The 17,278-nt window shown below is 43.3% G+C and overlaps 1 protein-coding gene across 4 annotated transcripts in view; it reads right to left on the bottom strand.

The window, feature by feature from the left end:
* MACROD2 (mono-ADP ribosylhydrolase 2) overlaps window positions 1-17,278 on the bottom strand; it is an 841,246-nt gene that overhangs the window by 817,612 nt on the left and 6,356 nt on the right. For 3 of the 4 annotated variants that reach the window (XM_064647572.1, XM_064647573.1, XM_064647575.1), the window contains exons 3-4: window positions 3,680-3,787; window positions 443-487 (exon numbers count right to left, since the gene is read on the bottom strand). In XM_064647572.1, coding sequence (XP_064503642.1) covers window positions 443-487; window positions 3,680-3,787 — 153 coding nt within the window. The remainder of the gene's footprint in view (window positions 1-442; window positions 488-3,679; window positions 3,788-17,278) is intronic. The other variant, XM_064647574.1, reaches the window with a different exon arrangement.

Raw genomic sequence — 17,278 nt, 5'->3', positions numbered from 1 at the left:
AATATTGCACAACCCATTTTTCAAACCTTACCGAGGTTTTTACTGCTTATTTTTATATCTGGGATTGCCAAAGGGACTAAATGACCCCTCTCTCCCTCTCCTAAACACAGACACACCCTCTGAGCTCAGTTCCCACAAGTTATTTGGAAGTTGGCTAATTGTGGTTATCTGGCTTCCAGGTGCTTGAAGCACTTCTGGCATCAGGATGAAGTGACATCCAGGAATAGTTAATTTGTTAAAAAGCCCAGTCATCACAGATTTATGCAGGAAGCACATGCCTCTAAGAGAGCCTGTTCCCATTCTTAGAGTGTAATAATGATAGAGCAGAAGAGGATATGGGAGTAAAAATAAGATTTTTGTACAAATCTTACCTGAATCCTCAAAAAAAACACAAAGGACATGACATAACAAGATACCTTAGGCAAAACATCAACTTTAATACCTGTCTGCAATGCAATCAGCAGCAAGGAAGTTCTAGGAAGCCATTCTGGAAGGAAAAGAGATTATCTACAGGGGTAGATAATTTACATTGATTTTAGCAAAGTGGCACATCAGCTGCTTTTTTCAGCTCCCTTCTCCCTGGCGCTGCTTCTCAGATCTTCACTCTGATCCTGAATGATTTCCAAGCAGCTGTTTTGATGTGGTTCTTTTGACAATGAACAAAGACACAAACTTTCTTTTACTGTTTCCTTAGTTGCTCTCTTTTAGCATAAAATATATATATAAGATATTTTTGGGAAGTAAGTACCATTCAGTTTGTCTGTTAAAAGTCTAGGAGAAAAGGGGATCTTTTTGTAGCAGAGTTCATCAGTGATATACTGATATTTAGCTACATAAGATCACGATTTATATCTCATTTCCTCCTCACAGGCAGCTATTTGAGAACATACATTTTTTTGGCAATACATTCGTATCCAAATCTGGAGACAATCTGAACCACCTGGAACCCTTCCACAGCTCCAAAATGTTCAAGATTATTCCCTTAATTTCAGGCATGTTTAGTTGTTCACATAAGTCAACGTAAACATTCCAACTGTAAGTCTCTTCCTGTGGCCTTAATTTGGATATGACTTGCTCTATCTTAAACTATTTATTACAGAAGACAGAATTTCTAAGTTCAGAGAGAAAGTCTCAAAAGGGTCTCTTCCTTCCTTTCTTCCTAACCCAGGGCTTGAAACAGGTAGGAGGGAATCGGTCATTAACATGTGGGGTAGTCAAAAAGCATTAAATACAAAAAGAACCTGCACAGGTTTCCCTCCAAAACTCCACTTCCTATTCCATGTTCAGGGGGCTGCATTTTACTGAACTCACACACAGAAGCTGGTACTGTGACTTTCTGCTTTATCTCTGAGGCTTGGATAACTTCCATTGCAGAAGGGAAAACAATGGGGTCGAGAAACACAGGTTTAGATACAATCTAAGAGATGCTCCAGTTTCATTGAAACTGTTTGATTTAAAAGGAATCCCAGTGCAGCAAGTGGATGTTTGGACAAATAACACAGATCTTGAACCAAAACACCTTCCTCATGTAGCTTTTCCAGCTGTCCTCCACAGTTTAAAAGGTTTAACAGAAAAAAATGTAACACTGAAAGCAGGAGCAAACCAAAGGCTTACACTTAAAATTTAATTCCTGCTTTGACATACAGAGAGCACTTGATTTTTTTCCAAGGCAACTGTAGGTTAGTGTTTTAATCTAAACTTATTACCACCTCATAGTAGTTAATGTATTAAGCACTTAAGGAAATATAAAAGAAGATTACAAGAGAGAGTCAGAAGAATCTCAAAAATCCACCCATACCAAAGCCCTGCCCTGGGGCTGCTGCTCCATGTCAGCCTGATACACCAAAGCATCACTGTATAAATAAGGTCCTTTCAATAAGTATCTCTGCCAAAATCTAATCTGAATCTCCCATTGAGCCCAAATTCAATTTAAAGAAGACAACAGTAGAAACAACTTCTTCCTTTTTGCCAAAAGCCTTCTAGATACTTTCAGAGTGTCATGTCCCTCTTCAGGTTTTTCAGTCTCAGCTTGTATTGTTTGGAGTGGTCTTTAAACCTTTTCTCAGAATTGCACATTTAAGAGGCATTGTTTTGATTCTATTTTTTATTTCTACTCAGAGATGCATTTCTCATCAGGATGGCAGGCAAGTTTACAGGCAGATAACAACACTGGCAGTCTAGGATGTTTCAAGCAAAAGGAATAAAACTCTTTTAAATAAATAAAAGCAAAGTATTACTATTCCAAAGCTTATCTGCAACCAGCTCCAGCCTGTAATTCAAGGGAGGCCCATGGGCAAAGAGAAGTTAACTACAAATGGAGAGAAGTGTGCTAATATTGACTTACTGGAAAGCAATAAAGTGAGGAAGTCAGGGAGGGCACTACTGGAAAATCATCTTAAAAAAAAGAACTAGGAAAAAATTAAAATAGTAAAGCTTCCAAGGCCTTGCCAACACAGAGAGGAGATCACATTACATGGATGCTACCGTTTGTTTGTAATTTAGGAAGGCTTTTGTGCATCAGCAGGCTGGAAGATTAATTAAGAACTTTTACATGGGAATACCAGCCTCAGTACTTGCACTTTGAAAGGACTAAGGATTCTACCTGTGCTTCCCAAAACCCACCAGCAGATCTCCACTGTTCAAGTGGGGAGTCACACAGAGAGAAACAACATCTGACAACCCAAGAGTCTGTTCACAAACCTCTGCACTGTGTGAGCAAACATTCCTGTGCTCTTTACAGACATGAGCCAGTGCCTCCACAAACAAAGCTTTTTACAAACATATCTATTTTTGCCAACACAGCCTTGGGAATCTCTGCACTTTACTGCATCACAGAGAAGATACTGCAACGTTTCCTTCCAACAAATGAATCCCACCAAAAATTAGTTCTTGAAAAATTCATCAATGCCACACAAATACTAGGTGGGGAGAACACTTCCAGCCTCAGGACAAAACAACCACATTCTTTTTGGGGTGGGGAGTGCAGCCAAAGGTTGCAGAAGGTTTCCAAGGGGAAACCTTCCCACAGTCTTTCCAAAAAAAAAAACCCCAAATCAGCTTACTATAACCTCATACACAAATCAACTAATTGCAGAGGCATTTCCCTCCTTTTGTCACAAGATGCTACACACAGTTCTTCACCTCAGCTGCCCACATGGAGACAGTCACCGAGCAAGAAGAGGTACTAAAACAGTTACAACTCTGGAGGTCAGGACCAAAAACTTGAAAAACAGAATCTCCCAACACGAAAGCAACTACACAAACCACATAAAACAAAATCAGATTTCATGTCACCTTGCTGTTAAGGTTTTCACCTTACCTAGCCCACAGATGGCTTGATTTATAAAAGCAGACTGGAATGTACTGCACCAGCTTGGTAAGAAAATTGAGCCTTCTACAATATGACTTGTGAAGTCCCAGCTACAAGTGAAGTCAAAAGATGGATATAATAAAATTTTTCACGGTGACCACGCTATTAAAGTTTCACAATAATCCCTGTCACAGTAAAGGCACACAGGATGAACAGGTGCAATATAAAGGAATCAGGGGAAGAGGTCTATTTTCCAACAGATTTCCACAGGATACACCAGTTTCAGGCAACTTTTCAGAGTTATCTCTTGCAGTGTGGAGCTATAAAGGATTTTCAAGCCATGACAATGCAAAATATTTCACCACCTACCAGCATTGACGATGGCATCGACCTCCAGCAGTGTAATGTCACCTCTGTAGAGAGAAACTTTCTCACTCAGACTTTTCTTCCCCTGCACGTCTTCTTTAGTGCTTTCACCTACAAACAAAGAAAGCAGTAAAATCAGGTTACAAACGTGGGTCTGAGATCATTATTTACAAGCCCCCAGCAGGCAGCAGTCCAGTCACACATTGCTGTCACGCTGCAGCAGCTTCCAGTTTCACCTCGAGAGGGCACCGATAACCCACAGAGAGAGCAGCACTGCCCTAAAAATCACTCTGCTTGCCTGTTGTTTCCAAATACAAAATAGTAGGAAGCACTGAATCCTTGCCCGCATACCATTTGATTACAAAACCGTATAAACAAGCATTTTCTGAAGCGAGATCCATCAAATTTTATTTCGTAATCACAAGGGAGCAAATTGCAACAACAAACTGAAGAATTAGTTAAGATAACCCTCCTACTAGAGCAATAATTTCTCCAAATGAGTACAAAAATATACAAGCACGTCATTTGCCAACAGCCCCAAAATTCAGAATGACTCCTGTAGACAAACAGTCAGGAGAAGAAAAGCCTGAAAAAAACCACCATCAAATTTAAAACTTGAAGCTTTGTCACCTTAAATTGCTCAACTAGAAGGAGGCAAGTGGTGAAGACACAACATACATCAGCCTTCAACAGGCTTGTTAATAAATAATGTTACAATTAACAACTAAGGTCTGTTATTCTGGTAAACTCTTTAATTTTTGCATCACCAAATCATTTGCACCCTGCTCAGTCTATTGAGCAGTTCAGTTACCTCCAACCCTTTTACAAATGCATTGCCCAAAGCTTCACCAAGTCTTGCACAGTTAGACATGCACATCATCATCAACGAAATGAGGAGGGAAGATTATTAAATTGAGTATTCTTAACATTCCTTTCAGCAAAATTCTCAAGAGGTTCGAGTTCATCTACTGGTCAGAAACAGAACTCATTTGCTAAAGTGACAAAGTGGGAAGCAGTCTCAAATCTTCAGAACAAATAGATTTTGTTTGTAAGCAAAGAGTCCTCAATACTTAGCGAGAAGGTAGAAACAGTCCAAATAAATTTGCCTCTTTAGTCTTACCCTAAATTCCCATGAATTTGAGAACAACTGCTCAAATCTGCCGGCATTGCAAGCAACATCCCTGCCCTGGCACAGCCAGCCCCTCCTTGCTGAGCTCCTGGGGCTCGGACCCATTCCCAGTGGCGAGTGAGCAGCTGAGACAGCCACGTGCTCAGACCTTCTGGGCTCACGTTGGCATTCCCAGCCCTCTGACAGACAGGAAACAGCCTTGTGACAACACAGTGCATTTGGTGTCAACCCCTGTGATGCCATCACCCTCACATTCCACCCTCTCGTTCCATTTCCCAGCCCTCTGAGCTCAGCTCAAGGTGCCAGTGGGGGATCGCAGCAGCACCGTGATGCTCCGCACGGGGCTCTCCCTGCTCCTGGGGCTCTCCCTGCTCCAGGGGCTCTGTGCAGCATCGCCCCTCCCCGGCACCCCCGGCGCTGGCAGCCGTCCCATCAGGGTCTCGGCCGGGCTGGATGTGCCCGCCCAGGCCCTGCAGCAGCCGGGCGCTGGCGCTGGCACAGGCAGTGCCGGCCTGTGGCCCCTGAAGGTGCTCGGCTGTGGCTGCTTGGCCTCGTCCCTGCTGGTGGCCGCGCTTTGGCTTGGATGCCGCCTCTGGAGAAAAGCCAAGAGGCCACGGAGAGAGGTGAGGGATGGGGTCAGGCAGCTGGGATGGTGCCAGGACACGCCACGGCCTGGGGCTGCGATGTGTAGGGTGAGGACTGACAGCCCCTGTGCAGAGCAAAGCCTGGGCAGGCACCGAGGGCTCTCTGCCTCTGCCCCAGCCCTGCACCCAAGGCCAGAGGCAGAGCTGGCTCAGCCTCCTTCCTCCCAGGAGGAACCGAGGACTGGCTGAGCCACAAGGGCCACAATACAGAGCCTGCCTGTGACCTGCTCCAGGCATCCTGCTGCCTGGGGCAGCCCAGCCAGGCCCCAGCTCCCCCAGAGCCCAAGCCCAGCCAGAGGGCTCTCAGCCCCCTCTGCCCCTTCCATCGTGCTCCCTGCCCTGTGTCTCCCAGGAGAAGGGCTGGACACCCTCGGCATGGCCAAGGACCTGCTGCCTGGTGGAAGGTTCCCACCTCAGCGACGAGGGGATCGGCCGGCAGAGGGAAAACCCCGTGTCCCTCATGAACTACCTGAGGCACCTGCGCCGCCGCTGCCTGCTCCAGGACATGCTCCAGAGGGGAGGGAACAAGAAAGACTTGGATGAAGAGGCAGCACTTTTCTCTGATTGAGGAAAGAACACCTGATGGGCAAAGGGAGCAATATACTGCAAGATTCCTAATCCAGCCTTTTTTATTATTAAAATTATTTATGAAGTAAGGCAGCTTTTATTGTTTTAAGTTTAATCTTGCTAACAAGTTGACTGTGACTCCTATGAGAAAGTCAAGTCAATGGTCACTAAATCATCTTTGCATCCACACAAAGGATAGAGTTGATCCTGGTACATCCTTTCTAAAAATATATCTTTTGTTTCAGCTGTTTTTGAAGACACACAGAGTGGAAACACTATAAATGCTCCAGCTTCTTCTCTCTCCCCCTCTGCCTCAGCCTCAGGAATATATTAGAGTTGAAATTCTTCACCAGAAACAGTTGATCATTCATGTCCCATCCACACTTTTTCCCCTCTAAATCCACCCATCATCTTCTATCCCTTTGCCTATGCAACCCAATTTCATTTAGCTCTTCCACCTAAGTCACCTTTGGCCCCAACATCTGAGTCCACAGAGCCACAGCTTGAAGTAGGATGAGGTTGATTAGCTGAGCTCTTTACACCAAATACAGCAAATAAGCAGCCCTTGTCCTCAGCTTTACTTACAGCTCCTTCCAGCTCACTCCAAAGGACAAGGGCCTTTACGACTCACACGTGGGTAGAAAAACACATTAGATTTAGTCAACAAAAACTGCTCCAATAGAAAACGTGTTAAGTTCTTCCAAACTAAGAGGAAAAAAGGACTGTCAGAGCATCTCACTAGAGGGAGCTCCCAGCCAGGACATGAATATGCTCAGCTGGTGGAATGAACAAGGATGGCACAAACCTACAGCATTGGAAAATCAGCCCTGAAAAAAACTCAGTCACTGCTCAAATAGTCGAGGTTTTAAAGTCTAGTATAAAGTATCTTAATTTTTGAAATTGAGGTCTCAGGCATCCAATTACAGGAATCCCTGCAGCAATACCAAACAGCTTACAACCAGAGGGAGGAGAAAAACCTACAGCTGGAAGAGTTTCTGTTATAAAAACCCCTTATATTTGCATTTTAAAACTACTTGTTAATGAAAGCAGAGCACACACATAGTAAAAAGAGATACCAAAGCAATACCTATGGCACAATAAAATGAGGAAAAAGAAATCCAAGAAAGAACAAGTAAAAAGGATTGATGGCAGCAAGGCTCAAAGGCTCACACTGTTATAATAAAAGTTTGTTAAACAACTCAGATGACTTAACTTTTCCCCCCCTCTAGTTCATAAAAACAAGTAACAGACTGAATTGAAAGAAAAAAAAAAGCTGAAAAAATCGGAGAGTTTCATCATTTCTAGTCAGCTTTAGAATTCACAGCTGAAGGAAGTAAATTCATTTGAAGTTCAAAGAAGTCTGCCCACTCTCTCATCCCTACTACAACAGTTAATAGCAGAGATGTGTATCCCCCCACAAGGAAGGCTATTCTAACAGGATCTGGAAAGAATGCTGGAAAAAGAACCTGAGCAAGGGATAAGAGTCACAATGTGATTCCCAGGCAAGAGCCAGCCCTTCCACTCCTGAGAGAATCCTCAGCAAATACCTGACTGGGACACTGCTCCACTTTTCTTGGGTTACTCAAAAAAAAACAAAGGAGTTGAGCAAGCTTTAGGAGTGCATCTGACCACAGGGGAATGTGCAGCAACAACTCTGCTACACACTCTGTGCCTTTTCCCTTCAGTGTCTTTTTTTTTCTTAATTTAAAGCTTTGTTTTCACAGGTGTCCTGTACAGATTAAAAATGACAAGCTATTATCAATTACTAACCTCCCATCTAACACAGCTTTCTATTCCATTTGTTTCTGCACAGGCTTAAGAAATTTTAGAAAAGACAGATTGTAAGACCTGTTCCATTCCATGTCTGCTTCCACTCCTACTAAGCGTGGATGATTGTACAGGAAAGGCAATTGCTTATCTAAATCAAGATAAGCATTATTTCCATATGTTCCATCACCAGGGGGAAAGCATTCACAGATGCACTGTAGTACTTCAGATTTGTAGTACAGATTTGCTCTATCACTTCTTGGACTTAAACGAGATCAGAACCTGAGCACAAGGAGGAAACATCTGTTGCAGACAAATCACTTCCTACCCAGCCAAAAACGCAGCACAACATACAAGTCAAAGGCACTTGATGATGAACACCAACACCTTCTCTCTGGCTGCACACTCTGCCAATATGGTGTGTTTCTGCTAATTACCAAGTGGCATAATTGGATTAGCCCAGGACTACAGCCAAGTACCAAACTCCCGAGGCAAACAGACACCACGAACCACAGAACGGATGAGGTTGGGTGGCACCGCCGGAGATTGTCAAGTCCAACCTCCCCACTCAAAGCAGAGTCACCCAGAGCAAGTCACCCAGAGCCAGTCCCAGACAAATTTTTAATATCTTCAGAGACTCCGCAACCTCTCCAAGCAACCTGTTCCAGTGTTCAGCCACCCTCACACTAAGTGTGTGGTTTTGTTTCTAATGCTCAGAGAGAATTTCCTCTTCCAACTTGTGCCTCCTGCCCTTTCCCTGTGCAGCACTGAGAAGAGTTTGGAGCCATCTCCCTTACACCTTCCACTCTATGTTTATAAACACTGATCAGATCCCATCTGGGATGACTTTTCTTCAGGCTAAACCTGACCATCTTCCAGGTCAGGAGGTCATCGTGTCTCCCATTCAAGGTTTTTCAGGAAGTATGAAATATCCCCCATCTGAGGAACAAGGGGCTACAACACACCCCTCTACAATTCCTGCAAAAAGCCTACAACTCACTCACTTGGGCCAAGTTCAGTGTAGTGATGTGGCCACCAGCAGCCCTCAAACAGGGCTGGAAGTATGAGCAGTGACGTTTTAGCCCTGTGTTTGCATGGGAGTCACTGAAGACATTTACACATCACAGAGAGAAAGAGTGGGGTACCATGAGAACTGATCAAAGCAGCCAGTCAGACTGAACAACCCACACAGCGCTCATGCAAAATGCAATTTTCTTGTGTTACCAAGGTCTTGCCTAGTCCTTACAGCGTTATGTTCCAACCTTTCCCTCAGTCTATCCCACACAGCTCTCTATATCCCCAAAAGACAAAGCTGAGAGGCAAGAAAACCCTTTTAGTCTGGGAGAAGAGGAAGCAGAAAGAAAGGAGGAGTTTGCCTTTTTTCTGAAGTTTTTGTAAACCAAGGGAAGACTTGGTATGGAATGCAAAAGTACCGAAGACCCAAGTCTGAGAAAGGTGTAACAACAAATGAGGAGAACAAGAACAGGAACACATCCTCAGCTCTAATTTGTGATGCAACCTGGTCTGCAGGGACATGCAATTGTCAACTCATAATTCAAAGTCTTCTCACTTCAGCAGCATGCACAGTGACAGCAGAGACAAGACACAAGTAGGCTGAGGCCCTTGGGTATTTGTGTGTTTACTTGGAGAGTCAGCATCCAGCTGCTGTGGTTGCCTCTGCTGGCTTGGGATTTCATGATTTAGGGTCCGTAGGAATGGCTGCTGGTTTAGCTGTGACCCAGAAGGAGCTGTGCTTTGTGTACTTGAAGACACTCATTCAATCGCTGTCTTGTTTGGTCAGTTCTTTGCATGAACCTTCAGAGGGCTTCCAGACTTTGCAATGATATATTGGGATAAAAACGCTGGCGGATGCTGCATTTGCTAAGTTCTTGCCCAAGTCTGATTATCAGTGCCTCACTCCCAGTGTTACCAAGAATTTCAATAGGCAGATGCTTCTTCCCAAATAGCAGCCTGAGTTACACAGTATATGGCCAGCCAAGGTCACATGGAGGCAAGAACTGCACTGTCTAAGACTCACTTCCTACTTTATAACCTCCTTCTACTACTGAGAGTTTGTGATGAACAGTGGAAGCCCAAAAATGGAGAGACAAACATATTACATTGCTTTAGACCCCTGTTCATCGCTCCATGAATGTGTTGATACTTGTCTATAAAGCTGGAAGACTACGGGTGATGTCACTTCACAGACAAATCAGATCACCTTCACTGCAAGAGCTGTGCCTTGCAGTATCACAGCATTCCTACAAGTATTCCTGGAGTGTTCAAACCCACCCACCATCTCTTGGGATAACTGTGAGCCTCCATCCAAAACACACTACCAGCAGTGCAGCTTTAGAACCTGGGAAAAAATGACTTTTCATGAACAGCCAGGTGTTTGGTCTTCAGCAGTACCTATTTCATTTACCAAAACATGAAAACCCACATACAGCATTAAGCAGGCTTAAAATAAGTTTATAGTGGGAAACCACAAATTCATTAGCTTTCATTCATTAGCTCACAATTTATATTCTACATTTTCTGCTTTTTTAAATTCCCTACACCATTGCTAAGCAACAACTTCTCTAGCTGAGCATTACAGGCTTTTGTAGTACTTGCAGTGGAGCTCGGAAATAAAATGTTACTATCAGAAAACTACGCAAAAGTACAGCAAAACCATCAGTAAACATTTCATGGCATTGTCATTCATGAGCCTCTCTGCATGAATGACAACTCTTTATCAGGTGGGAGTAGGAACTTTAGTACCAGAGGCAGGTAGGTAAGTTCTTATGCAAGAGCAAAAGATGTTTTCTACATGAAGACATCAGGCTTGGTGGTAACGTGCACCTTGCAGCATCTCCCTTTCCCTGCTCCCTGAGATACCACCTGTAATTTGCTACCCTAAGGACCAGCTGAACTTCGATTTAAACAGCAAGGGGCAGAGGATACGTGCAATATTTGAAGAGAACTCTGCCATTATTATCATTAGCCATACTTGCTTAATTTAAGGACTTGAAAATGGAAATGAATACAAACTCACAAGCAGTTACAAACTCACTAGCAGTTAGTAGAAAGATTTAGCTCTATCTTCTTCTGCATGTCTACATAACACGCAATACATCAGTAGGTGAGCAGCAGAGGACCTTATTCACACAGAAAAGATTACATTGAGCACATGGGAATAAACCCAGTGCAGGATGAACTTCAACTGCAAGTCAAACCTGTGGGGCAAATGGAAAACACAGAACTTGGAACACCTTTACAGCCGAACTATCCGTACCAAAAGAGACCATCAGAAAGGCCCACCACTGCATAAACAAGCCTCTGGAAAAGCAAAGGGCGGGATAAAGCAGGGAAATGTTGTAAAGCAAGACAGAGGTACGATCAGTCTTACCCTTTTTTAGCATCTGCATTAGAGATGGATCAAGTCCTTTGGACAGGAGGCTCTTGGTAAACTCTAGAACAACCTTTTCTGACACAGTGCTTGACCACCAACTCCCAGAGATGCTCTCAGTGCAAAGGTGCTTGCAGAGAACCACTCTCAGAAATAAATGTATTGGCTACATCAGCACAAGGCTGAGAGGCTTCATTTTGCAAGATGTGCATTCTCTAGCATCCCATCTCCCAAAAAAAACATCTGGAAGCTTTGGTAAAGACCCTTGTGACACATTTCTGCAGAAATGCCAAGTCAACATACAACAGCTGCAAGTCTCAGGACGTTTTCTGTGCACAAACATTATGCTTCCCTTTCACACCCCACATTGATGTGCAAAATAATTCTTAGTGAAATGGGGTCACACAGAAAAGAATCACACAGAAAAGGCTGTGCAAAATCCAAGTTTACCTTTCAACTGGATTGTTAAGCCTTCTCTACAGCACAGAAGAGCATTTTCTGGGCATCGTAACAAATGCATCTGCGCACAGCGCTTCCTACAGGGATGAGGAATTCTGTCTCAACTGGGTTTTCCAAGAGAAAGCCACGTATCACTTCACAGAGTAAGTACTACCATTTAATGGTTGGACTCAATGACCTTAAAGGTCTTTTGCAACCTTAATGATTCCGTGATTCTTCCCCACAACCTACTCAGACGTCAGTTGGTTTGTTAGAGACATTTCTACGTGCTGAGCAGTTCAGCTCTAGTGAATGGAAAAAGGAAGACCAGGCTTATCTGGTTTCCAGTGATTGGGTTTTTAACACGTGCAATCAAGTGTCTAACTGTGCGTGAAGCAAACGCAACTATCCATGAAAGTTGGTTAATATGATCCTAACAGAGCTCAGTGAGCTCAAACTGCATCAGTGATCCCCCAACCTGAGGGAGGTAAAGCAGAATCCTTACCCAGTTTGAGTGTGAGGTTCGGTTTCAAACTCAACTCCCACACCCAAAGAGCAGCAGCTGAGTAGCCCACCCTGTGTGATCATAATTATCATTAGTCCCAGGCAGCAAATCCCAGTTGAGGCAACAGCTCAGCACCTTCATAAATGTCTGTCACACCTAAGCTACAGCAAATTAAACCAATCCACACCAGTCTCTTATTGCCTTATCAAAAGAGGCTCCCATCTTCTGTAGGAGGACATCAGCTTTTTTCACCTACACTTGAAAATATCCAAAAGTCACATAGCCAGACAACAAGTCTCCATAGTAAGCCATGACAAGGGTACAATTTAACAGCTTGATTTTGGACTCAACCTGATCACAGGCACATGGCTTCTAAGCAGGCTGGCACATAGGCTCACATCTGTCTGCACACGACTGTGAGGACATATGCCACAATCCATCATAAATTATAGACTGGGGCATCAGCCAAGCCACCACACTGAGCAAAGCTGGATGACTTACTGAAACTGCCTCTGCAGAGCATTAATCTGGGGGTTTGATCTTGCAATCCCCCACACTCTGAAGAAGCTCATCCTTTATACGTAAAAAGGGGAGCGGAGAAAATGATGATCAAAGAGAAGACATGAGCCAAAGTCCACAACCTGTTACTTTTCCCCTGCATGTATTACACTATCTCGCTCAAAAAGCTACTATTATTCTGCTTTATCTTAGTAGTCTTGAACACCAGACGAGTCAGCCACCAAAATATTCCAGGCTGGAACCTACAGTTTTTCTCAGCCACTCCTGAGGAACAGCACATCCCGACTTGCAGCATCAGTGCTGCTAAAGCCACCCTCCCTCACACCCTGAGCGAGCAGAGCCTGCCAGCTCACAGCACCCTGCATCATCTCCACTTTCTAACTCTGCTCAGTACTTCCCCAGGGACCTCTGCACAAAACTTCAGTGCACAGAGATGTTCAGCAGCTACAGAAAAAAAGGATTGTATCTCATATTGCACGAGACAGAAGTAAGTTTGGAAATTATTAATCTGGTCAAGACTCGTGTCACCAGTAATTAAACTTTGGAAATATTCTTTCTGGCAAAGACATGCCTGACTTCCCCTTGCACTTCCACCTGCTACTGCTCTCTGAAACCCACCGAGAGCTTGCAGAGCCTCAGTAAGGACACCAATTTATTGTTGAGAGCAGCATCCTTTCCTCCAGTTAACTCTTGCCCCTCAAGGAGCTGTCTGCCACTGCAGATAAGAGGGTTTTCTCAGCTGCCTTCAGAAGGGCCACAAAATCATAACTCTATCCAGGACCTGTATGAGCTTATTGCTCTGTGGAAGTTAACTTGTCAAAAAAAAAAAAAAAATCACCAAGCATCAGCTTAAAGAGAAATCACTGCCTTAATTACAAAGACAAGTGCTATTACTTTCTTGGAAAGAGGATTAGCCACACTGGATTTTGTGTTTTTAATCTATGTAAACAGATCTGAACTTTTACTTTGTAATAATCATCTCACATTTGCTGAAAGATTTTTTTTAGTTCTTCCTCAAAACACTTTAAAAAAAACTGTAGCACGAGCATCACCTCTTTGACAGCTAATCCATCCTATAAAGGTTATATGCCTGCAGCTCACCAGGGAATTACAAAGTCAACTGATTATATATTCATTCTTTCTGTTTACTGTAGTTTTTCCCCACCCCTTGCACTGAACATACTCATTTATCCACTTATATCAGGGTTATCACTAATTAGGGAGGAATATCTGCCTCTAAAACCAAACCAACACACACACACACACACACAGATTATTGCTCTCAAGTAATAAGTAAACTTGCATCTGAAGAAGACAGAAAAGTGTGTGGGGCCAGCAAATCACATGGTCATATTTGTACCACTCTGCAGCCCTGCATCTGTTCAGGACACGTCCCCAAAGGGCAGCCAAGAGCTTGGGTGAAGCAGAGCACACACAGGGCTCTGGTTACTCCCTCAGATATGGGTTGCAGCCAAACAAAAACCACCTCAGCCTTAAAGTCACCCCACATCATGCACACAGACTCCTGGACACCTCCAGAACAGACTGAGAAGCTCCCAACATGGTTTGCTGTTGTTACCCCTCCAATTCCTTTGCTCCTTCCTTAATATATATGGGCAGAGAGCAGAAATGAGCAAACAGATTTACAGGCACTTCCACAAAAAGTACATCGTTTTCCAAGTATTCCAAATACTCCATTGCCATGATCTTCACACAATTCACATAAACCACAGCTGTTGCTCTTTGGGGGGTGCTCCCTCAGCTATTACACACAGCAATTAATAAGCAGAGATCTCCACATGCATCTCAGTGACACAGCTTTCTAACCTTTAACACACCAGTCTTGGAGAGACCTTGTGATAAGACACTCAGTGGGAGTAACAGTGGTATGACTACATGAAGAGTAAGGACAAAACCAAATACAGCAGGAGTTTAGGCAAAGCTGGAATTCACTCTCTGCCTCAAGTAACAGCAGAGATCCTGAGTGGTGGCACACAGGTTATTGCTGTTTTCTGTGTGAGGTCAGCAGAAAAACTGCTGCACTGTGAACTTCACCAGACCAAGAGTTTCAGTAGCAAAAGCACCATTTTCTTTGACAGATAGAAAGCATCACACTGAGCTCTCTTGATTTACCTTCCTCCTTGTCACTCAGCTAAAAACGTGTTATAAAGACAGTTGCTAAAGTCACTGTAAAAAAAAAAAAGAACACACAGTGCAAGCTGATGGACTTGGGTTCTTGCTGGGGGGATGGTCTTCAAACACACTGGTTTGACACAGCTATTACAGACAACTCATTGTCATAACCTGCCCAACAATCAATCTTTATGTTCTAGTTGAGCACAATTTCTTCTTCTGTGTAAGTCACTGGAAATAATGAGTGGTTTAGAGAGATGTTATTTCTCACTTGCAGACATCCTGGCTGAATTTCACTGCACCTCAGCAGTGGTGTCACTTGCCAAGGTCAGTTTGATAATATTCACCTGGATTCCTATTTCCTGCAGGACAGATATCCACACCAAGCAGGGCCACAAGCAGATATTACATTATATTACCTGTGCTTAGTTACCCATCTCAAGAAATGCTGGTCACAGCTCAGTATAACCACACATTTTCCTTCCACCACCAAGCATTTCGAGTGGCTCACCCTGATACTTTGCCTCTGTAATCTTGTGTCAACCCACTGTGAATATTTAGAAAGCTACACATTCACAGTGCAAAGATGCTTTTGTTAAATCCAAAGCAAATTATTATACATAAACCCCTCAGTGTTAAAGTAGATTAATTTGAATACACTTTGAACCATATCATTTTCTTAAAAAAATAGCAGATTAAAAAGATACAGAAGCTGCCAAAACATCTAAACATATGTCAAGACTTGCTTAAAAAAAAGAGGACTGCAGACCTTTTATTCATTACATCTTAAACAAAAATGAAAAACTTAGTTACTGTGTCCTTCCCTTTTAACTTCATCCAATCAAAATCAGGTCTTACCATTAGCAAAGATCTTTAAACCACCACCCGAATTTGCTGTTTTCTTGGCAACGCTGCCATACAAATGAATTCCAGGGGCTGTGAGAATCAGCAGGACTCTCAGCTGCCTGGAGTTCAACTACATAAAATTTATTCCATTTTCTGAATTGCCCAATTAATGCAACAAAATGTTTTTCTACAAGTGGCACACAAAACGCAGCGAAAACAAAATTACCAAGACCCTGATTTTCTCAAAAAGCTTTCAAGAAAAAGTTTTCTGAAGTCATCTCTGCAGAGAATCTTTGCCAATTACTGTGTACCCAACAAAAAGCTAACTTCTAAAACCACTCTAGCCATGAGTCTACATGGTGGTGTTTTAGTCACTGAGCAACACTAGCTCCTCTTGCTGTACAAAATGAGTGCCCAGCATAAAGTGGTGGGTAATAAATATCATTGAAACAAAGGGATATAAATTCCAAAGCTTCAGAAAACAAGTCCATTATTCACATGTTGTCAGGAAGGGACTCTGCTTCAAAGTACGTAAGAGAACAGATGAGATGCCTGCATTTGGTGCATCTGAAGGATAAGAAGTGGGAAGAATGATGGATTTCAGTATGTTCATACTATCCAGCCCTCTACAAGCCCATTCTTTGTTTGCAAAGAGGGTAACTGCTTATTTCTTTAATAAATGCAGTTAAAACAAAGAAAGCTTATGTTTACAGAACATAAAGAACAAAACTTTTGCCTTCCTACCATCCCCTGTGACATTAAAGAGGGACACTTTTCACTAAGTCTCCCTTTTCCTTCCACTGCTGGGTTACAACAGTTGATCTCCGAGATCCACTTGTGACTCCTGGCACACCAAAAATCCAGGGATTCTGACAGCACAGGCCTTCTGGAAATACCCACACCAGCTTGCTTCCCTCAGCCCAGGGCAGTGGGCACCAGGCTTAGCCTCTGCATTCCACATTGCACCACTCTCCTCCCATAAGGAAGAATTAACACAAACATGGACAAAACACACACCAACTTAATTTCTTATGGCTACTTCTGTCCATATGAGGAGACCTGCAAAACAATGTGGGGTTTTGTTTTAGTCACAGAAGAGCATTTTAACACAGACACTGCTGCTTTCAACTCCCAAATGCTTTCAAACACCTTTGCTGTTGTAAGAGACAAAGCCCTTGTCAGCTGCCATTCAGAACTCCCCAACTCTGCTCCTCAGAAAGCTTTACAGAGTTACACACCCCTCTGTTACTCAGTTACAAAGACCTCCAGCCTTGCCAAAACACAAACTTACTCCAAATTTTACCAGTTTTCTTCAGAATTTAGTTCTGAACACAACTTCCCATCAAAGGGTGAAGCAGGAGGGGTGAGGAAAAACCCTTCTTCCACAAACTACGGTATGTTCTCCGAACGTGCCAACAAAGAGCAGTGAGGCTGGTTCCCTCCCAACATGAACCTTTTAAGTCATTTCAGTTTGAGCAGTTCCACACACAGACTTTTCAATAATCTTCTGTTAAAACTTCCACATGACAAAAACATGTGCCTACCTGGAATCTCCCAACACCCCCAGCAAGTCATTCACATTTAAAAATGGGCACCATGAAGGTTTTATGCTGTTCCTAACAGCCAGGACACAAATCTGTGCAGTACTGAACTGTCTTAATCT

This window comes from Pseudopipra pipra, chromosome 3 (assembly GCF_036250125.1).
Source record: "Pseudopipra pipra isolate bDixPip1 chromosome 3, bDixPip1.hap1, whole genome shotgun sequence".
NCBI classification, from domain to species: domain Eukaryota; kingdom Metazoa; phylum Chordata; class Aves; order Passeriformes; family Pipridae; genus Pseudopipra; species Pseudopipra pipra.
The sequence above is the reverse complement of the archived record's forward strand: the minus strand, read 5'-3'. Positions and strand labels throughout refer to the sequence as shown.